The 22,830-nt window shown below is 42.4% G+C and overlaps 1 protein-coding gene across 4 annotated transcripts in view; it reads right to left on the minus strand.

The window, feature by feature from the left end:
- The window catches only part of SCN8A (sodium voltage-gated channel alpha subunit 8), a 1,580,263-nt gene that overhangs the window by 791,084 nt on the left and 766,349 nt on the right, over positions 1–22,830 (minus strand). For all 4 annotated transcript variants that reach the window (XM_044083431.1, XM_044083429.1, XM_044083430.1 and 1 more), the window contains exon 9: positions 3,995–4,168. In XM_044083431.1, coding sequence (XP_043939366.1) covers positions 3,995–4,168 — 174 coding nt within the window. The remainder of the gene's footprint in view (positions 1–3,994; positions 4,169–22,830) is intronic.

A 22,830-nucleotide genomic window follows, 5' to 3' on the forward strand; every position in this document is an offset into this window, starting at 1 on the left:
CTGCAAAAATAATTCTGTTAATGTTCGCTGAGGGTGGTTTCAGCAAACTGTTTTCTTTTTGCATTCACCAAAACTGCCTTTGACAAACTGATATGAATCCTAAGACAGTAACACTGTCCTGCCTTTGGGTTCTGCTCAGAGTGAGCACCCCCCCCCCCCTCAAGCAGGACAGTAACCTGTCATGTCCTTGTCCCCTGTTTCCTATAAGGGTAAGAACCCCAATATCACACAGCAAAAAATTCACTTGTCATGTTCATGGTGATACTACCTTGCACACTCCAGTGCTCAATATCTGTTCATGCTGCTTCCATGGCCTTTGGGTGCAAACTGCAGTGTTAAGGTCTATTAGCAGTTGTCTTCTCTGCTTTCAGTAAGCCTATAAGGCAGTACAAGCCATTATCCAATGTTATTCCTGTACCTAAGTTGCTTGTTGTAATACAGTCTACCAAAATAAACAGCCTGTACTTTTTATTAGACTAAAACAGGCCTCACAGCATGGTGACTATGCTAATTAGGTGATTTAGCATGTTTGTCTGTGAATCATTGCTATAATGAGATGTATTAACAGCCAAACTCAATGGTAGTGATATCATGACTATCCCTACCCATTCCAGGGATGGAAGGTCATGTGCACAGTACGCTCATGCATAGACTCTACAAAGCTCATATCACTGCCTGTTGGCACTACTAATTCTTTTCAACGTACACCCTTGCAGCTGAACAATATGCATCATGTGGTGTCATTAAAGTGCAGTCAGGCACTTGATGCTACTATTTTCCTCTGTTTTAAATGTGCAGAGTGAACACAGTCTCTTCAGACACTGGTTTCAGCATGGCTCCTACCCGGGACAGCAAAGATACCAAGATCTTTCTCTACTTGATGTAGAGGGATTATATGGAGCACCTTTTGGGAAAATATGATGGCGCTTTGTATAAAACTGATTTCTGGCAACAGCTTGACAGGATTGCGAGTGATGTCACTTGCATCACCTGCTCTAGTGAACCTCACAGGGCAAAGCACAGGTACAGTGATCTGCAGTGGCACCAACCTACCTGCTCCAGTAGTAGGAGAGAGAGATTAGGGACAGAGAGAAACAACATTCTATAGCCATCACTGTGTATATGGTTTTACAATGGAACCTTCTGTTGTCTTTTGCTGCTCCTGCCTTCTGTTGACAGGCACAAACCATACTGATTACCATCTGTTTTACATCTTACAGCACCTGAGAAAGTTGCCATAAATAAAACAGCTTAAGGAGAAGTGCCAGTCTCTCCAGGTAGCAGGTAAGTGTAGTAAGTGGATCTCTCTCATTTAAAACTGGAGTCAGATAGTCATACATGTGAATACCACTGTGTTTTATTTTTCATTTATCTGTTTTTGGTCTCCCTCTAAAGAATCTGCTGTGGTGCATAACATGATTTGGGGGTGCCTGCTGCCAGGTCATCAGCAGATGCCAGGCCTGCTCCTCTGCAGGGTAATCTTGGAGGGCTTAATGGTGGCCCCCGTAGCCACGTCTTGGGGGTAGGTGGAGACTCCTCCTTTGGCAGTAGCCTGGAGGGGTCTCCCTGGGCAACCCACTGACAAAGTAGGAGTTGGTCACAGCTAAGGTGGGCTGGCAGCTGAATGCTCACACTGAAGCCCTGATAGAGAGTATCACATGACCATCCAGCCCAGTCCATCAGACCACTGCAGGGGGAGCCAAGCCCATTTAGATTTCAGTGTAGGTTCTCTTCCATTCCTATCAAGCAGACCCTCTGTGCCCTGCCTATCCCTGTCATGGCATTCTGCTTCTTTGTGCCACTCTCCATACTTTGTTTGTATCCCAATCCACCCACCGTCACCTATCCTTCCCCTCTGTCTCTATGCTTCTCTCACTGCCGCCCTTCTCTTTTATGTTCCTACCTCTCCTGCCCATCTATTACATTATATGTGTTAGCCTGCCACTGCTACTTTCCATAATCCCCTTCCTCCCCAACATGCTCCTTGCTACCCTTCCCCTCTACCCTTCTTCATAAAAAATGGAAATTGGGTGTCTGTCTCAAAAAAAAAAATCCCCTTCTCCTCCCCACACAGACAACTTCCCTTCAGGTTACCACTGTGTGCACTCCTCTGCTTGCTCCTGCCCCATTTCTGATTCTCCTATCTCTTTTCCTCATTTATAGGATGAACTAAGTTGGCACTTTACTGTGGTGGTCTTCTGCAGCCTGTTCAAAGTGTCCACATTGCAGCTACTAGACTCTTCATTATGCATATGAACATAATCATAAGCATACCATCTCATTCTTCCTCTTATGTTTATGTAAACACACACAGCAAGACTATACCAGAAGTGCAGTTACTACCATTACTACAACTGTTATATTTTAATATACAGCCCTTTCTGCAGCATGATGGTCCTCTATCAAACATAACACTGCTAAATCATGCTAAAATATCTGTGCCATTTCACAAAGGAAAAAATCAAATGCCCTGATGACTACCTAAGTCAGTTTGCTCACTCATACCCCAGTGCATGAGAAACAAACAGGTGATTGAGAGAGGGTCTGATGGTCAGCAGGGGACAGAAAAGGCAAAAAAGATCTTCTTTTTAGTGCTTCACTGGGGAGTCACAGATGTAGCTGAATACCCCCCAGGTATTTTATAATTTGTGTTGATGATTATTTTGAAGTCGTTTTGTTATTTTTTAATGTATGGGTAAGATGACTCACTGTACAGGTAGAAACCATGTTTTGATAAATAATCTGCTTTGGCTACAAGACCATTTCCAAAATACAATTCTGGGGTCAGCGGACATTTATTTGATTTTGCGGTTAAGAACCTCTGCGATTGTTAATATATAAAAACTGCTAAACAGTCACACAATTGCTTTGACTAATGAGACTTCTGTTCTGTGGATTCTTAAATTACACAGTTGTTTAACCTTTTTTGCACATTGTTCAGATTCAAAGTTATTATTATCAAGCTTACCCCCTTCACAAAATGAACACAAGTGCACTACAACTTCAAACTTTTTCTGCTTTTGTCATCTTTGCCACCTCCACTGCCTGTTGATCATCAGCTCCCTTTCAACAAACTGCCTCAATCATTCCCTCCCTCACTGGAGGGCAGAGGTTGGTCAGGTGGGACAAGCACCCATCAAGGGTGGATTATTTTTTACTTAAAGCATTGCCTTACCTCCCTCTGAGTAATCCACCAAAGGATTCAGCATGCAATGGGCATGCTTGGGGAGTGCAATGTCACCTGCTTCAGTGAATGATAGAACCTCACATAGCTACCCCACCCCCCTGAAGGCCAGTGCTCCTGCATGCTTCTTCAGCTTCCAACTGAGCTGCTCCAGAGGAATGAGGACTTAAACACATCCACCCCTGGAGGAGAGGAGAGGAGAGCTAGCAAGCTGCATCACTTTTCCCTTCCACCTATTTCACAGTCATTTACTAATAACAGTGCTAGTATCTTTGTACTAGCTACCTACCATAGCCTTTATAACAATTTCTGTGAAAACAATATATACCTCTTTATAGCCAGCAAAGTGGCATCTTAGACATTTATGCTTTGTATGCTAAAATGTTATCAGCTTATTACATACCTTTCTAAATTAATCCCTTTATTATGTCTCTGTTTAAGGTATTTTCAAAAGTCAATCACAGTATCATCACTCTTAAAGTTAAACAGGCTATCCTGCAGTAACACATTCAAGTGCAGAAGCAGTCGGACTGACTAGCCTCTCAGGCCATCATGTTCCCTGCTGAGCTAGGAGTTTTTTCTTAAAGGTGGACACTAAATCTGACTGCAAAAATACATCATACATTTTGCCATTCAAGGAATACTCTCTACAATAAGGAAGCAAAAAGTCAGTATTGGATTACACATGCATCCATTTAGGGACAACTAATTTTAACACACTTTTACTTACAGATAACATCCTAAATACTTTCTTTGCTATAACACAATGAAACTAAAATCTGGGGAAAAAATGCAAAAAAAGATATTTACCAATCTGAATGATCTTAATACTGAGAGACCTTCAATGTTTGCCAAACCCAGTTCCATTAAACTTAGGGAAACAATGAAGCCATCAAAAATGTTCCAGCCCTCTTGGAAATAGTAGTATGGATCCATGGCAACTAGTTTCAAAAACATTTCAGCAGTGAAAATTCCAGTGAAAACCTAACAAGAAAAAAAAAAGTGGTCATCATTTACAAGTTGCTTTCTGACATGACGTCTTCAAGTGAAGGAGGGTCCGCTCCAATTAAGTAAACTATTTGCATGCCGTTACACATTGTATTTCAGCAATTGCTTACACAGTGCACCTTGTTTCCTCACCTCCCCAGCCAACATAAAATGTCTCACAAAAGTGCTTAAAGGGTTCATGATCTTTGACATTAGTGCAAGACAAGTACAACATACCCACAAAAAAGTAAAACAGAAAAGATTGTTCATGTCATTCACCCTTTCATTTCATGTTCATAGTACATATGTTTGTGTAGAAAATAATGAAACACAAATACTAGATACAAATTTGGCAAGGGGTATTATTTAACTAAGTTAATTATTCAAGCAGTAGCTGCCCAGCTCAGTAAAAATCAACAAAATGAATGATGTATAAGGATGTATACAATTTACTAAAGACGGATGTACTTAATAAGTAGGTAATGGTGTGTTAATATTTCTTATTTTGAGCCTACTCATATATGCCTCACTTCTTGACATCTGAAGCTTAAGCTGCATTACAACATATCCTTTGGCATGTTTAATCACTTAAAAAGTAGAAGTACTCAGGGAAAGAGAACTGACAACATTTTTTTTCATATGACTACATTTTTTCCTACTAGCTTTATTTATTTTATTTATTTTACATTTGTTAACCGGGAGAGTCCGACTGGATACATGTCCATTTTCAGCGGAGGCCTGGGGAGAAAAGCTCCAGGTACATAACAGACATATGAACATTGTTAATGCAAAAAAGGAAGATAGTTGAGTTCTAAATACAATATAAAGATACATCACATCTTGGGAAAAAAATAACAGCAGCATATAAAAAAAACATAGGTCAGTTACAAAGGTGAGGCGCCTTGTTAAAAAGCGGTTAAGGATAGTGAGGTAAGAGAAGGGTAAATGATAGTGGTTAATCAGGTTTGGAACAGGGACATTGCCAGAGAGTATTGAGATGGGGTTTAAGCTTTTTTTTTAATTGTAGGAGTGAAGGTTCTGAGGTGAGCATGGTCGGTAGGGAGTTCCACATTTTACCTACAAAGTTTGAGAATAGAGAATCCCCAGCAGAATTATTGGCTTTGGTAGTCTGAGCTAAGATCTTATTGGAGGAGCGTAAAGATTGCAGGTTAATATAGGGGTGAATGATGTTTTTCAGAGCTGGTGTTTTCTCTGGGTGATACAGTATCTGGTGAGCCGTTTTAAGTTGGTTGAAATGGAGTTGGCTGGAAAACTCTAACCACCCTAGTTGCTTCAAGTTAGTGCAGTGGTGCGTTCTAAAGGTGGAATTTGTGGCAAATCTAGCTATGTGATTGTAACAAGAAGCAAGTTTGTTAAGGGTTGTCTTGTTTAGGTTTGTAAAAAGGAGGGAGGCATAGAAAAGAGTTGATAGTAGGTGTGTGCTGGCAATTGTAATTTTAGCGTGAGAAGTGAGAAAGTGTTTTACTTTATAGAGAGAGCCAAGCTTTTTATTGACGGTTTTGATGGTTAGATTGAAATGGGTGTCAAATTTAAGGGAGTTATCAATGGTAACACCTAATAGCTTTGTGTGAGCTTCTGGTGATATAGTGATTCCATTGGAGGATGTAATAGAGAAGGTGGGGGGAAGAGTCTTGTTAGTGGGTGAGAAAGTAAGTAGTTTTGTTTTGTTGGGGTTGAGAACTAGTTGACGACTTGAGAACCATTTTTCTATTAGGTTGAAAGTGTCTTGGGTTGAAGCAGTGAGGTCTGCCAGGTTGGAGGCAGTGCTGATGATAGTCGAATCATCTGCATATTAAATGCATGTGGCATGGGGGGGTGATTGTGGGCAGGTCATTAACAAAGATGGTGAAGAGAAGAGGGCCAATAATAGATCCTTGGGGAACTCCAAGTGTAACAGGTAGGCATGTGGATAATTTGTCCTGCCATAGAACAGCCTGTTGCCTATTGGACAGGTAGGATTGGAACCATTTCAGCGTGGAAATGCTGAGTGATAGTTTTTTTAATGTATGGAGGAGTTGAATGTAGTTCACCATATCAAAGGCCTTGGTGAGGTCTAAGAAAAGAGCAGATGATAGTTTATTATTGTTTCTGAAGTTATTGATGGTATTAGAAAAGGATAGTAGGGCTGATGTGGTACTGTGATTTGGCCTGAAGCCATGTTGGGAGTTGGCTAGAATTTTATTTTTGGTGAGGTGTTCCATCAGTTGTTTGTGGACACACTTTTCCATAATTTTGGCCAGGGGTGAGAGTATAGCTATAGGTCTGTAGTTGGTTAGCTCTAGTGAGCTACCACCTTTATGGAGAGGAATAATGTGGGACATTTTCCATATGGAGGGGATGAAGGCTTCTGACAAGGTACGGTTTATGATTATGGAGACGGGATAGGAAATGGCCTCAGCTGCTTTTTGCAGAAACTCAGCTGGGAGAAGGTCAGCTGCTAGCTTAGTGGGTTTTAGTTTTTTAAGAAGAGATGTTTTAGAACCTACTTCTCAGTCTTTAAAATTATAGATCAGAAGAACCAGCTAAACATGTTTGTGTAAGGTTATGCATTTATATTTTACTGGACACAGTCTCTTTAGATCAGCCTGGATTTTATCTCATAACAAGTATTTGGGGCTGAGTAATATTTTGCAATCAGCATTAACCTGACTAAGTCAGCTCAGTCACTCCAACATAAACTCAATCAGTCCTTTATAAACTAGATTCCAAAACAAAACTAGGGGAAACTAAGTTAAATTCATTTTTATTTATTTACCATAACAGAGGAAAGAAACTTCACAGCAACTGCCACACTAAGTAGTAACATCCCATGGCCTACAGAGTACCAGAAGTTGCAGGTCTACCAATATGGCTTTAGACAACACACTTCTTACCCAAGTCACCAGTATAATTGAAACAGGTTCCTTTATTCCTTTTAGTTATTTCTCTTAAATAGCAAAATGCTAGGTGAAGAGAGCAAAAATACCACAACACAAGATAATGCATAAAACATAACAAGGTTACAGAAAAGGTTGGACAGGCCTGCTACAAGGGGTCCCTCCAAACATCAGAAACAATCCAGATCACTATGATTTACTGAATTGGTTTCACTGAACTATGACTGGCAGAAAACTTTTTGAATGAAGGCCCTCTTCACCTCCCTCACATGCACACCCAAGTAGCACTGATATCCTAGCACCTTGGAGGAGATAATGCGTCCTGGGAGGGGTTACTTATCCCTGATAGCAGGACATCACAATAAGCCTGTCTAGTCTGCCCTTTTAGTACATCTAACTTGCTACATCCTCTCTATCCATACTTTTGTTTGTAAACTTTTGCCACCTATATCATATTCTTCTGAAGGTCACCATGTATTCTTTCTCTGCATCAATTCTGGCAGTCTATTCCATGGGTCCGGAGTACTCTCTGAAGATGTACTTCCACAAATACAGGGAGTAGTTAGCTCCCTAAAATTTACTATCTGTGTCCTCTTCCTTCCCGATCTGTCCTTTCTTTTCAAGACAATTCCTTCACATCTCACTGTTGTGACATTGTGCACCAATATTGTGTCTTTCCTTCTCTTTTCATCTCTAGTGAAAACAGCTTCAGCTTCTATAGATTCTACTTTTCCCCTTCATTCCATGCATCCTTCCTGTGGCTCTTCTCTGGACTCCTTCAAGAAGCCCGATGTCTTTTTCTGAGCATGCCCTTGTGAAACTGCATACAGTATTCTAGGTATGGCCTAAGAGAGGGCAAACATAATGGATGCAGTACATCTTTGTTTCTGAAGTCTATCCCCCCTTCCAATATTCACTGCTGTCACTGTCCCCTCGTTATGCTCCAGGAATGTCCAAAATTCCCAGTCCATTCTTCTAAGCTAATACTATACACCAGGCCTGTTGCAGCCTGGGTGTAGTACTTTGCATTTGGCTGCACTCAACCTTAGATGTCATCTTTCTGACACTTGGTCAGGCTTTACACATCCTTCCTTAGACTTTTCACTGCATCTTTCACTTGTGTCTATCTAAATTATCATTTGCTGAGGCAGTTAAAATATCCTTGTCCAAGCCACAATAGACTAGTAGGTTGCAAGGTCCAGCATAAACTAAGCACTGCAACACCGATTAGTGACAACACAACTGAAGGACATAGAGAACACCAAGAAAAAGCACATCTTAGAAAAATTACAACAAAGTGATCTTCAAACACAAATATTAATATACTAATGATATATAAACTCCATAGTAAGGCACATGAATTTTACACTTATAAGGCTGAACAAAGTAGAGTAAGAGTAAGCTGTCTTTCAGGGGTCAATACTGCAGAAGTTAGAAGGGCACAGAGGATCCTTATACCACACAAAATTCAGTACAACATGGTGGTGGCCCATTTTGGGGTAATTGACCTGGCCCACAAAACCATGAGAGATGTAGACAAAGAAATGAAAAAGCTTCCATGCATGCCACAAATGCAGGAAATACCTTAGTACTGAGTAAAGTCCTCCCATAACCAAAAATGATGCCAAGGTATAAAGAAAAGATGACTGGGTTTAACTGGCTAAATACCTGGTCATTCTAAGAAGATAAAGTATGTTTCAGCACGGGATGAGATATCAATAACAATACTTGCTTCACCAAAGACAGGTAGCATCTCTCATGCTAAGGCTTCCACTTACTGGTGAAAGCTTTTACTGCCCGTATTGTGCTGATGGACATCCCAACCTAACTTCCAAAACAAATCAACCACTGGACAATATGAAGGTGGCAATAATCAATGCTAGAAACCTAAACAAAAAAAATAGTTGTACCTTGGAGGCCCTCCTGCATATTAAGTACATTCATGTGTGTGTTTTTACAGAAATCTGGTTTAAGTGCTTAGACAGCACTCCATTAATAACTGGGCTTTGTGCTTACCACTAATTTAAATTCTGATTGAAACTGTGGTGGTGTATCCATATTTGTTACATATTAAATTACCTTGAGAGAGATACCTAAAGGCCCACAAGCAAAGCTTACAGAGATTTAAATCATGCCGAATAAGATCAGCTATCAGATTACAGCTTGCTAAATGATCCCCTCTATAACTCTAGAAAATCACACAACATTCTTAAATTTTCTTGATCAACTTCCCATAAGTAGGAATGCTGTTATCCTAGGTGATATTAACTGCCTGGTGATAAAATGTGGGGCCTACACCACTAACATACAATATGCTCAAAAAAAAAAAATCTTAAAATTTGTAAAGAACTCACTGGACCAGATTGTTAATTACTCTACTAGAGACCAGAATATTTTTGACCTGAACATAAACTTAGTATTTGTATGCACCATCACCATGACATCCCCTCACTGGTCAAGTCTGACCACAAACTAGTAATCTTCAACATCAAAACCTCTAAACCATCAGAAACAAATATCAGAGAACTGAAGAACTTTAAATGTACACATTTCCTGCAATTCTATGATGAAATCTCAAAATTCAAATTTAATAGTATTATCCATAATGTCAATATTGCAAAGAGCTATGCAAACAAGTTCGTCTTGCACCTGGACAAATGTATGAAACTGTCAGTCTCTACTAGATCCAAGTGAATGAGGAGGTTTAAAGCAAATCAGCATGGTGGCCCTCAAGCAGAGAGATTTATCCCAAGCTATCTATGCCTTAGGCTATGGGGGATCCAGTAGTCCAAAAAAATTAAGTTATGTAACTATGCATCTGTGTTGTCCATTTTCATTCTTCCTCAACACATGCATCTTGGATCCACCCTCAGATCCGACAAGGCCGTGTTCCTCTAGAGTCATGAATCTGACTCTCGAGCTTCTCCCTTTACCCATAATGCCCCTAAATGCTGCATTACCTCAAATCAAGTTTGCTGTTACTATACACCAATCTACAATATAGAGTATAATAATAAAGAAAACAGTATAGGTAAATAACAGGGGCTCAAACAGGAAGTATGGTTCCTAAAAAAAACTTCAACAGGTCACTCCCAAAGGCAAAGATGAGGGAAGTTGATGAAGAATGAAAATGGGCAACACGGATGCATAGTGATTGGAATACATACCTTTATATCTGATGTTGTCATTTTCACTCATTCCTCAAGTCCCCAGCTATGATAAGCTAGGGTGGCCCTCATGGAAGAATGTTTCCGACAACCGCTAAACCAAATGCAGCCCTATTTCTGGAAATGATATCCAACTTCTAATGAGCAATAAATGTATGAGCATTAGACCAAGTGCCATCTGCACAAACATCATCAATAGAAGCTCTGGCCCAGAAGGCAGATGATGTGGCCATAGATCTAGTTGAGTGCGCTTCTGGAGGTTTTAGCAAGGCTAAAACTTAAGAGTAAACATAGGAAATGCAATCTGTTATCTATTTGGCTAGGGTAACTCTGGATACTGGGTTTCCCAATTTATTACTGGAAAAGGAAATAAACAGTTGGTCAGTTTTTCTAAATTCCTTTGTCCTGTGAAGACAAAAACAAAGTTGTCTATGCACATCTAAAAGGTGAAGCATGTACTCTCCTTTTTTGTCAAAATTTGGGGGAAAAAAATGACAGATTGCTAACCTGATTGATGCTTGTGTCAGAGGCAATTTTGGGTAGAAATGAGGGGTTAGTATGTAAGGTAACGCTAAAATCAAATAAGGCAGTTTTGAAGAAAGTGCTTGGAGTTCAGAAACTTGGCTCACAAAAGTAATAGCCACAAGAAAGACTGTCATCCGAGAAAGAGATTTGAGATCTGACTTAACCAAGGACTCAAAGGAAGATTGTACCAAGCTCTGTAACAATGGTAAGATCCCAAGGTGGAGTGGTATCCTTTACTGGAGGTCTAAGCAAAAAGGAACCTTTATGGAAAGCTTTACAGAGCTTGGATGATGCCAGAGCGGAAACATTGTCACCTATATGGTGGAGAAACCAGCACCACTTTTGGAAAATTGAAGCAAGAAAATCCAAAACAGTGGAGACTGAAGCAGTGAAAGAATCACACTCTCTTTCTTGTGCCCAAAAGAAGAATGTCTTCCATTTACTCATATACCTTTTTCAAGTAAAGAGTTTCTGTGGAATTAAAATGAAATCTGGCAAACAGGTGAGGAAAGCCTGGAATGTTTAGCCATCACTGTAACTGGAGAAACCATGTGGTCAATCTGAGGCCTGTAATGTCTGGATGAGTCATCCCTGATGGATGTGATAGTAGATCTGGAATGGAGTCCAGCATCCAAGGAAGACATAGTGGAGGAGACCATAGGAAGAGGAAGCATACTTGCCAAGGCCAGAAGGGAGCAATGAGGATTAACATGCTCTTCAACTGGAGAGCCTTCTGAAGAAATTTGGGAATAAGGGGCAAAGGAAGGTAAGAATATATAGGAGACTGGAGGGCCAAGCATGAACTAGAGTATCCCTTACTGACTTCCCCTGAGGGGGAATTAGGGCAAAAAACCTGCTGCATTTGTTGCTGAGGTGAGAGGCAAACAGGTCACAGCAAGGCTGTCTCCATTTCTGAAAGATCATTTTCACCACTGTTTGATTGACAGACCACTCATGAGGCATCAGGATAGTCCTGCTGAGCTTGTCGGCTAGAACTTTGTATTTCCTCGATATGCGCATTGCTACAAGAAAGTAGTTGGAGGAGATCACCCACTGCCAGACTGTCACTGTTCAAAACTAAAGGGGATAAGATCTGGTTCCATCTTGTTTGATGATGTACCCTACCACTGACATATTGTCTGTCTGGAGAGCAACATTCCCAAGAGGAAGAGAGTTCTGAAAGGCCTGGAACACTGAGGGCAGCACTCTCGTCTCTAAGAGATTCATATGCAATTTGGTCTTTTCTGGGGACCACATGCCTTGAGCAGTCCATCCTAAGAAATGCCCCCCACCCCACCCCAATTGGGAGGCACCAGTGGTCCATGTGGCCTTTGGGGGAGGAAAGATAAAAGAACATCCCTGACACACATTGTAGGACTGTATCCACCACAGTAGGGAGTCTGTGCAGACTAGAAACAGTTTTATAAGATGTTGCAAGGGTTGTCGAAGAATGGAGCATTGTACTGATAAGAGTCCATTGGAAAGTTCTCATGTGAAGACAAAGAGTAGGTATTAAAGCAACTGTTGCAGCCATCGAACCTAAAGCTTGAAGAACCATTTCTTCTACAGGAGAGGGGTGAAACGGAATCTGTTTGACATGCAAGTTCAAGGTAAGAATAACTTGCTTTGTGGTAAAACAGCAAGATGACTGACAGTGACTAGGCGAGCCCCTATAAACTCCAAGACTTGGATTGGTTGAAGATGGGACTTGGAGAGATTTACTGTGATCCACAGGCATTGAGATAATTGGAGTAAGAAATCCGTTTTCTTCTAGGAGATGCTTGGTTGGTGCAGTGAGAAGCCAGTCATCCAGACAAGGAAAAACTCTGAATCCGTGCAGTCTGAGATAAGCTGCTACTACTGCCATGGATTTGGTAAACACCCTGGAGGCTGTGGTGAGACCATAGGGCAGGGATCTGAAATGGTAATGACTGGCTCTCAGCCAGAAGCACAAATATCTTCGAGAGTGCCTGTTCATTTTTACGTGACAGTGCACCTCTTGAAGATCTATGGAGCATATCTGGTTGTCATTTTGTAGAAGAGGCAAAATGGACTGAAATGTGACTATCTGGAACTTGTAGTTCTTTACAAACTGATTTAGATAACTGAGATCCAAAATAGGTCTCAGGTCTCCTGTTATTTTTGACACTAAAAAGAACCTTGAGTAACTTCAGGTTCCTCTTTGGTCTGGTGGGACCTCTTGGATTATTCTTTGGTCTAGCAGCTTTTGAACCTGTAGAGTTGCTGACTCCCACTGATTGGGTGGAACATCAGGGAAATGTTTTCTTTTCTGTGAGGGAATTTGTAAAAAGGAAACGAAATATCCTCTGAATATGATATTTTGCAACCATGAGTCTTTTGTGATGGCTGTCCAGACATCTGGGTGCAAAGATAAGTGTCCCAACAGCCTCCAAAGGGCAACAGTAGGGCAAACATTCAGGAGCACTGAAAGGATCTATCCAAGATCCCCTTTATCACATAGGTGGTATCTTTTGTTGTTATTTCCCCCTCTGTTTCTCGGATAAAAAGCTCCACATGAGTCTTGAAAAGGTCCTTGAGATTTTGGGAACAACATCTTCTTACCACCGCATTTATTCCTGGAAAAAGGTATCTGTGGGGTAGAAAAATGCATTCCCACAGCAGACAAAGTCTTCCACCTTGCTCACTGCAGGAAAGTGTCTGTAACAGAAGGCACAAACAAAGAAAATCCATCAAAGGGAGCACTGATGAATGATGCTTTAAAAGAGTCTGAAAAATCATACAATCTCATCCAGGCATGTCTCCTGCTGGTTATGCCTGAACGCGCAGCCCATGAGAAACCTTCAGCTGCATGAAAGATTAGTCTCATGGACACATCTGATATAGATTATTGGGTGGCCACTTGCGAGGTATAATCCTTCCCTTCCTCTCCCAACATGGACCATTGGCATCTATGGGGATTCCTTTACTCCAAAAATGCCCATCTTTTGGTCCACCAAGTATTTTGTCTGGACGCTGAGGAATATATTCCATGGTATCAGGCTCCTTCCATGCCTGGCAGGAGACAAGATCTATAAGCTCATCTAGCCCAAGAAGTAGATGGGCCATACCCAAGGGCTTTTAGGAACATTGACTCCTCTGGGTAAGGGGTTTTGGAGTACCATCACCTTTTTGGCGTAGGATTTCTAAAATGTCTCCAAAGGAGATCTCTTCTGGTGATGATCTGTGGGACCATTCTCCTTCATCAAAATTAGTGTCATCAGTTAAAGATTCCTGAGGGGAATCAAGTGTCTCCTTTTGCACATCATCTCCTGTGGGACATCTTCAGTGGGGTGCTTTGGAGAAGTATCGGAAGAGGTGTGGAGTTTCCTAACGGGAACTGCCTGGCAGCACTTACAGGCTGGCTTGTCCCTGTGGAGTAGAATGAAGAGACTTAAGAGACAGGATCCAAAAAAAGAATAGGAATAGTATTCAAGGAAGGAAGAGTCAAAACAGCTCTCAGTTAGGAGAAAGCCCTCTCTATCACCTTGAAGGCAGAAGGACAGGGAGAAGCCAAAACCAACCTCATCACAGCCAAAACTCTCAGATCAGACAAGTCCAGGTCCCCTCCAGTCCTCCTCTCTGAGGGGGAAGTTGTAGCTGAGCTGACCAGCACCAAGGCTCCAAGGGGAAGCAACTGCTCTAAATACTTCAGAGTCGAAATCATACCACTGGATGTGATGGCAATGCTTCGACTCCGAGACTCGTCTTGCTCAAGGGGGATCAGCACCAAATGGGTAAGGGAGAGAGTCAGAGTTGAAGAAGAAGAAGGCATCTTTGGATCAGACACTTCAGCTCCTGGACCTCTTGGATCTGAGGGCTATGAAACACTATGTTGGCCTGGAGAATGAGAAATGATAGTATGTGAGGTTCGCTTAAGGCTCATAGATCCGATGAGCAACACAGCCGGTAAAACCCCCATCTGGAACTGTGCTCCGAGAAATTCTGTCATCATTCTGTCCACATCTGCTTCGAAAAGACTTCAGGAGGACCTGACAGAAGAGGAAGTGGATGGAGGACGAGATGGCTTTCTTGGGGTCTCCTTTAAAAAGGGAGAGCTGATCCTTGGAGAAACTGGTTCCAGAGGAAAAATGAGGACTTCAGAGTCAAGGAGACTTACAGGCTGAAGGTGTCAGTTCTGTAGATGTCAGATCTGAGAGCTTCGGAATTTTTGCTGGTAGCTCTGATGTAAGACCTGTTTTGGAAGACTGGGCAGGAGAGTACTTCCTATGCCCTGGGCTCCACAGACTTAGACTTTCTTGAGGGGGTTTGAGACCCTGAAATAGAAGATGAAGAAGAAGGCACTGAAGCAGAGAGAAGGGCCTTCAAAACTAGTTTACTATGCCTATCACTAATGGCTCTGGCATTGAAACCAGCACAAACTGTACATGGAGAGTCTAGATTAGTGGGCCCTAAACAATAAACACCCTCCCTGTGGGCATCAGAGTTGGGTATCTTATGTCCACAGGAAGTGCACTTCTTAAAACCAGTAGGCTTTTCAGCCATAGTAATAAACTATAACAAAATCCTATCTCTTAGAAAAAGAGGAGATATAGATATAAAAGAATATATATTTTTTTTAAAAAAAAAGGAAAGAAAAGATAACAGAAAAAGTAACTTTAACAACAATGGTAAAGAGAATACCTTAACGAGTAAGGTAAAGAAAAAAGAAGTTAATACCAACTATGGTAACACTAACATCTAAAAAATGTGCAAGAAAGGATAAAAAAAAATACAATAAGGCTACATAAAGTTATATAAAGGTGAAGAAAATTAAAATTCTAAAGATATTACTCACAAACTTTCAAGAAATTATTTCTCTGAGCTTGAGAAACAGCAATCCCGATTGAACTGTTAGAGCAGCAAACAAGATCAGAGGTAATGCAGTAGTTAGGCGCACTATGAGTAAAGGGAGGAGCTTGAGTTAGATCTAAGAATCTAGAGGAAAGCAGCTGAGTCAGATCAGAGACCCATACGCTGAGGAAGGAATGAAAATTGCATCATATCTCTTATTACTCCATAAATCAAACAATCCAGCTAATACTAGGCCAGACATCTAATTCTACTCCAACAAATAAATAAGAAGGGAGATGGACAGATTTCTCAATGCCTACCCCTTTCTCTGGAACAAACTCTTCTATCCAAGCTAGACAATGTAACATGCTGTCTGCAATTAAAAAGGTGCTAGACAATCTGGACGGGTATTCATAAATTCATCCCTAGTATGACTGGCCTAGCCCTCCTTGAAAAGTGAGGCAAGGAAGAAATGGCCTCACAGATTAATTGCCTTGTAACTCCTATAATTCTATTTTTTTAAGCAAGAAAAAAACATATAGACACATTTTCATTTGCATACATTATACAACCCATATAATCTTCTATACAAGTCACTGTCCATCAACCAATACATAGCTTATTCAATTCCTGCATTCCCTAAACCTCATTCCTCCACCAAAACATTGCTTTGAATGTATTGTTCCTACAATCCCCATTTTTTTCTATGTAATTTACTCCTACGCTTTTATAAAGATCCCACTTCCAGTTCTTTTATCTCTGTTACTATATTCACTACTTCTAGCATGGTTGGTTTAGACTTTGATTTCCATTTTCTAGTAATTGCTTTTTTTGGCAGCCACCAGAATGAAACTCAGCAAGGCCTTACTATGTCTAGGCAATTCCAAGTCTGTATCACAGCTGAAATAAAATCTTTAATTACACCAATTTGCTTACCAAGGACTTCAGGCAGAGCAGTCTGCAAACTCATTAATATGTTCCCAATTACATCTTTCTTCTCCATCACACCTCCAACATTTGCAATCTACCCGAGGAAAAATGCTCTGGAGTCTGCTTGGGGTCTAAAAATGAATATGCAAACACTTCCAAGGAGACATCCTAAATCTTCTAGACTTTATTGTGTATTTGGAAGCCATACATACATCCTTCCATTGTTTCTTTGTGTATTGATTATCCAGTCTCTCTTCCCAATCCTTTCCAACCTCCTCTGATTGATTCCTATAGTTATCATGCAATATTTTATATAGCCTAGAAATTATCCCTTTTTTAACAGCAGCTTTTATTCTAGATTCTACTAAAAACTCAGCCAGTGCTCAGAGCCAGATCATGGTTAACTGGGACTCTAGGTAGGGTACTGGGATTGAGGCCCCCTCCCCACACTACAGCACCCACCCCACCCCCGCAGACATTCCAGGGTCCCAGTACTTGGTTGTTTCTCCTCAGTTACCATAAACACTGTTCAAACCTCTCGGTGGGCATACTATTTTCTTCTTTACATCTACAATAATTAGATATCTAGATTTAATTTAAAACTTTTATTTCAAATTTTATAGCACAAACACTGCTAGACATTTGCTAAACAAACAATACAGTCTCACAGTGAAAACAGACTTAGCATTAACAGTACACTTCTCTGCTCTTGAAACTCACATTCACTGAAACACACATTCAAAGAAAATGCATTTGGCCTGTGAAGGATTAAGTTTACCTTTGGGCTGTTTCAAACCCTAGGACCCTTGCATACATTTAGAATCATGCATATACGCATGTGTTCCTTGATTCACCTTCCTGGTTGTATTAAATTATATTCCTTGTATGATACAGCGCCACTTGTTAGTGTGTCTTTTAAATTTGTAGTTTTGAACATTTTTCCAGTAAGCAATGAAACATCACATAGGAACCAATAATGACAAAACTGCCCATTTCAGAACATTTCAACAGTAAAAGGCCACTCAAACTTCTGTCATTACAATCCACCACTATCAGTCAATATACACTATCTCTGCAAACGTAAAGTCATCTGAATAACTGCACATTAAATAGATTTGTAAAAAATGAAGGTGTTGCTACTAGAAAACTTTTTATTTCAGTGTTTCATCTACAAATTCAGTGGCTGCTGCCCTTGAAGAATAAATTGCCTATGTTACATTAAAAAAAAAAAAAAAAAAAAATTGGTAAGCTGATAATTATTGCAATAGGGAATGGATTGCAAACAGACAACAGGTTCGTAGTTACAAGGTATCTCATCCAAAGGAAGACACACTCAGAATTGCAGTACCCCCATCTCCCCTTAAAGTACAGCATTAACAATCCATCCACATGGTGTGGGAGGAGAAAGGAAAGTTGTGTAAAATCTTACCATAACCATAGCTGTCCTTCTCTTCCATGTTGCAGTATTCTACTTGTGGGTTTACCTTTCTTCCTCTCCAGTTTGTCTGGCCAGGTTTTCAGTCCCTCTTGGTGTGACGGATGCCTGATGTGGCTGCAGGAACACGGGGCATAAAAGTGACGTCTGCATGCACCAGCCCTCAGAACATAGTAAAAGCCCCAGTCGGAGCCAGTCCTGTAACGGCATAGCCTGTCCAAAATCACCCTGAAGAGCAAGTGCAGTCATACAAGTGGGGAAGGTGGGTGGGAAGGAATACTGCAACATGGAAGAGAAGGACATCTATGGTTATGGTAAGATTTTACACAACTTTCCTATGTCCTTCTATTCCAATGCTGCAGTATTCTACTTGTGGATGAGTGCAAAAGCTCACTTAGAATTGGGAGGTGGCCTAGATGTAGTTTCCAGGAATCCATGTAGCACACCCCTGGCTCTGGATCTGGAGATATTGTCCAGTATGTAGTGTTTGGTGAAGGTGTGAACTGAGGACCAAGTGGCTGCCTCAAGTATGGTGTTGGTGTCTAACCCTTTAAAGAAGGCTCCAGAAGAGGCCATTGCTCTGGTGGAGTGGGCCTTGACATTGCCCTTCAAAGTCTTACCATGGTGTAGGTAGCAGAAGGAAATGGCCCGGGAGTTCCATGCTGAAATGGTCTGTTTACTCACAGCTTTCCCCAAGGCCCTGGGGTGGAAGGAGACAAACAGCTGGTCTGATTTCCTAAAGGGTTTGGTTTTATGAAGATAAAACCTAAGTTGTCTGTGGATGTCTAGGGAATGTAGCACAAACTCTCACTATCCCCCTGTGGGTAACGGAAGAAGGTGGGCGGCTGGACGGGCTGATTCAAGGATAGGTCATTCTCTACTTTGGGAATGAATGACAGGTTTGTCCTGAGGGTCACCCTGTCCAGGTGGAAGATAAGGAATGGTGGTGTAGCCATATGAGCTTGCAATTCTGAAACCCTTCTGGCGGAAGTCAGCACTACCAGCAATACAGTTTTCATGTGCAAAATTTTAAGATGGCCTTGTTTGCTGGCTCAAAAGGGGCTAGAGTGAGTTTTTCTAGAACATAGTTAAGGTCCCAGGGAGGGGGAGACGGTTTCCTGGGTGGTTTTATGAGCAATACACCTTTGAGGAAACGTTTGGAAGGGAGTCTAGATGCCAGGGGTGGGTCCAGGGGGAGGCAGGCAGAGAAAGCAGACAGATGTGCCTTCAGAGATGAATAAGACAACCCTGCCTGCATGAGTTCACACAGGTATGACAGGATAAGAGGCATATCGCTTTCCAGCGGGTTCAACTGTCTTTTGTGACACCAAATAGAAAACATTTTCCATTTAGAGAGATAGGATTTCCTTGTGTTGGGCTTCCTGGCCTCTTGCAAGACAGTGAGCACGTCCTTGTTATATAGGTGTCTGAAGGGGATCAGAATCCTATCAGCCACAGGGTGAGGTGCATGGATTGCCACTGTGGGTGTATCTGAGTCCCCTTTTTCTGTGTGAGAAGGTCCACTGAAGGGGGTAACTTGTGGTGATTGCCCTTGGACAGGTGAAGAAGAAGAGGGAACCAGTGCTGTCTTGGCCAGTAGGGAGTCACCAGCAAGCTTTTGGGAGAGTCCTGCTGAATTTTCAGCAAGACCCTTTGTATAAATGGGAAGGGGGGAATGCATACAGGAATTTCCCCTTCTATGTTATTGAGAAGGCATCTGTTGCTAATGCCTTGGGGTCTGGTGTCCTGATGCAGTAGCCGGGAAGCTGCCTGTTTATGGAGGAGGTGAACAGGTCTATTTGTGGAATACCTCACCTGTGAACCATAGCCAGGAAAACATCTCTTTGCAGCATCCATTCGTGGTTGTTTGAAATGGTTCTGGTTAGGTAATCTGCCTGGGAGTTGTGCAGGGATGGGATGTAGGCTGCCTGAAGGGTGATGCCTTGTGAGGTAGCCAGTTCCCATGCCTGCAGAGCTAGACTGCATAGAAGGTAGGATTCGGTCCCTCCCTGTTTGTTGAGATACCATAGGACTGTGGAGTTGTCTGTGAATATCTTTAGAGAGCGCTGCTCTAGGTAAGGCTGGAAGACCTGTAGAGCTAGGAGGATGACTTTCATTTCTCTCACATTTATGCGATCTTGTTTGTGTCTGCCTGTCCACAAACCTTGTACTTTCCTTTTTCTCAGGGTCGCTCCCCAGCCCAGGTCTGAGGCATCTGTGTACATGGTCTGGGAGGGAGAGGGTGTTTGCAGAGGCAGTCCTGGGTTTTCAGCTACCTGAGCCACCCACCATCTCAATTCCTGATGCAAGCAGGGGAGCAGCGGGATCCTGAACTCTAAAGAGGGTGGGAGTGTTGGTTCCACACCGAACGGAGCTACCACTGAAGTTTCCTCATGTGCATCCTTGCTCGGGGCAACATGGGAATGGTAGCTGCCATGTAACCTAGATGCCTCAGAAATTGTCTTTCAGTCAGTTCTGTTGATTGTAGAGCAGTAAGAAGTTTTTTTTGGGGGGATGCCACCTTTTCTGCTGGAAAAAAGGCCTTCATGATGTCTGTTCTGATCCTGCAACCTGGAAGACAATATCCTGCATGGGGTTGAGGTGTGATTTTGGGAAGTTGATCATGAACCCTAGAGACAGTAGGATTGCCAGAAGGTCCCTGGAGTGGTGGAGAAGCGTTTCTTTGTCTTTTGCCTGGATTAGGAGGTCTACTCGGTAAGGGAATAACTGAATTCCCTTTTCCTTGCAGTAGGTGATGACTGGAGCCAAGCATTTTGTAAATATCCTGGGGGCAGTAGAAAGTCCAAAGGGCAAGGCACAGAACTGAAAGTGAGTTGAGCCTGTCAGGAATCTCAGGTATTTCCTTAAGCTGGGCTTTATAGGTATGTGAAAGGTAGGCATTCTTTATGTCCAGGGATGCCATGAAACCCCGTGGAAGAATGAGTGAAAAGAGAGTAGGTAGGGTGAGCATCCTAAAAGTAGGAACTTTTAAGAAGAGGTTTAGGTGTGAGAGATCAGAAATTGGCCTACATGGCCCTTCTTTTGGGATACCAAAAAGATTCTGGAGTAGAATCCTTTTCTTTTTGCTTGTGCAGGAACTGGTTCTATGGTGCCCTGTAGTAGCAGGGTTTGCAAAACCTGATGGAGGAGGGGTAGATGACTGGGAGGGGGCGGCTATGGTATGCCCAGTCTTGATGGAGGGGTGATCCAGGACATGAAGTAGCCATCCTGTATGACAGACAGAACCCATTTGTCTGTGGTAATGAGTGACCACACAGGGAGAGAGTGACAGAGACAGGCATAAAGGGGAATGGATGGGGAGGAATTGAAATTTTGGCAGGCAGTCAGACACTACCTGTCCCATCAGGAAAGGGGGGACCTTTGGCTGGAAGACTGAGAAAACCTAGTCTGGGGAGGCTGTCTTCTAGAGGGTCTTCTAGACTGGGGAGATGCAGGCCTGGAAGTTTTCCTGATAAACTGGGTCTTTGCCGGGTAGTTCTTCTGGAACTTGTGAATAGGCGAGACCAGGATATGTTTTAGGTCCTGTAATTCTTTTCCTTTCTGTTGTAAAGATTTGAATAGGTCAGCCACTTTTGCACCAGAAAGGGCTGAGTGATCCAAAGGTGCATCTAAGAGTTTGGCCCTGAAGTCATCAGGAAGAGGCTGTAGTCACAGCCATGAATACCTCCTTAGTACTGAAGCTGATGCAGCTGACTTGGCTGAGACTTCGGCTGCATCATAACTGCATGTCAAGAAGTGTCTATTCACTTGAAAGATGAGTGCTATCAGTGAAGACAAGGAGCCCTTGGCTGCACAGTCAGGGATGTCATCTAATCTTTAGTGGCTTTGTCCAGCAGAGCTAAGGAGTATTTGGTCATATGAGTTTAGTAGTTGGTGGCTCTAAATGAGAGGGTAGCAGAAGTATAAATTTTCTTTCCCAACCTCTCCATAGTCTTGCTGTCTTTATCAGCAGGGAGGATAGCAGTGGTAGGCAGGAGCTTGGAGGCCCTGTCTGTAGAGATGGATATAGTGGCAGGATCAGCAGAAGGGCACTTAGAGAAATTTCTCCATCACAGGGATTTTATAGAGTCTTTCTGTTCTACGTGGAGCTGGAGGTTGGCAGTGTGGGCTAATGGAGGCTGAGGCAAAAGCATCCAAGAATGCAGGTTGAATAGTAAAAATGGGAGAAGGACTGGGACAGTCCATTTGAATAAGGTCATAAAACCTTGTACATCAGACATATCCGACAATTGCCACAAAGTGGTCTCTCATTTCATTAATAGTTTCCCCAAAGGTAAGATCCTATACAGGGGAATCAGGTTCAACAGAGCCCTCCTCAGGAGATCCATATCCCAGGGGGGGATGAGATCTGGGAGGAGCAAGAAAGAGAGTCCTCAGAGGAATCGGACAATTCCTCTTCTTCAGGTTGATCTATCCTCCTTTCCTGCATTGGAGGTCTGGGACTAAGGAGGGGAGGAGCAGAGGTCGAGGGTTCTGTAGAAGGCCTAAGGGCCATAAAGGCATTGAACAAACTCTGGCTGAAGGCCTGGCAATCCGGCATGCTTTCAGAGGTTGGGGTGAGGTGTCTTGTCTTTTGTTGTTTTTTTAAAGGCTTTGCCAGAGTCTGGCTAGGAATATGCCTAGGGTCAGGCATCAGAAAGGTGGAGGCAGTGTCCGATGGGCCCCGAGTGAATGCTGGTCCCCTCCCCCAGCATCTAATGCAGGTGCTGGTAAATCCTCTGTGGACGTATCGTCTGCTTGAGATTGAGCAACTTCCTCATAAGTACCCACTTTATCTACGCCGGCAGATACCAGATCCTCACTCAAGCTGACATCGGATACAGACTGAGGTATTGCAGACAGAGGAGCAGCAGATGAAGTAGGCCGCAAGGA

Source organism: Protopterus annectens, chromosome 9.part0 (genome assembly GCF_019279795.1).
Source record: "Protopterus annectens isolate FY-2018-M chromosome 9.part0, PAN1.0, whole genome shotgun sequence".
NCBI classification, from domain to species: Eukaryota; Metazoa; Chordata; order Ceratodontiformes; family Protopteridae; genus Protopterus; species Protopterus annectens.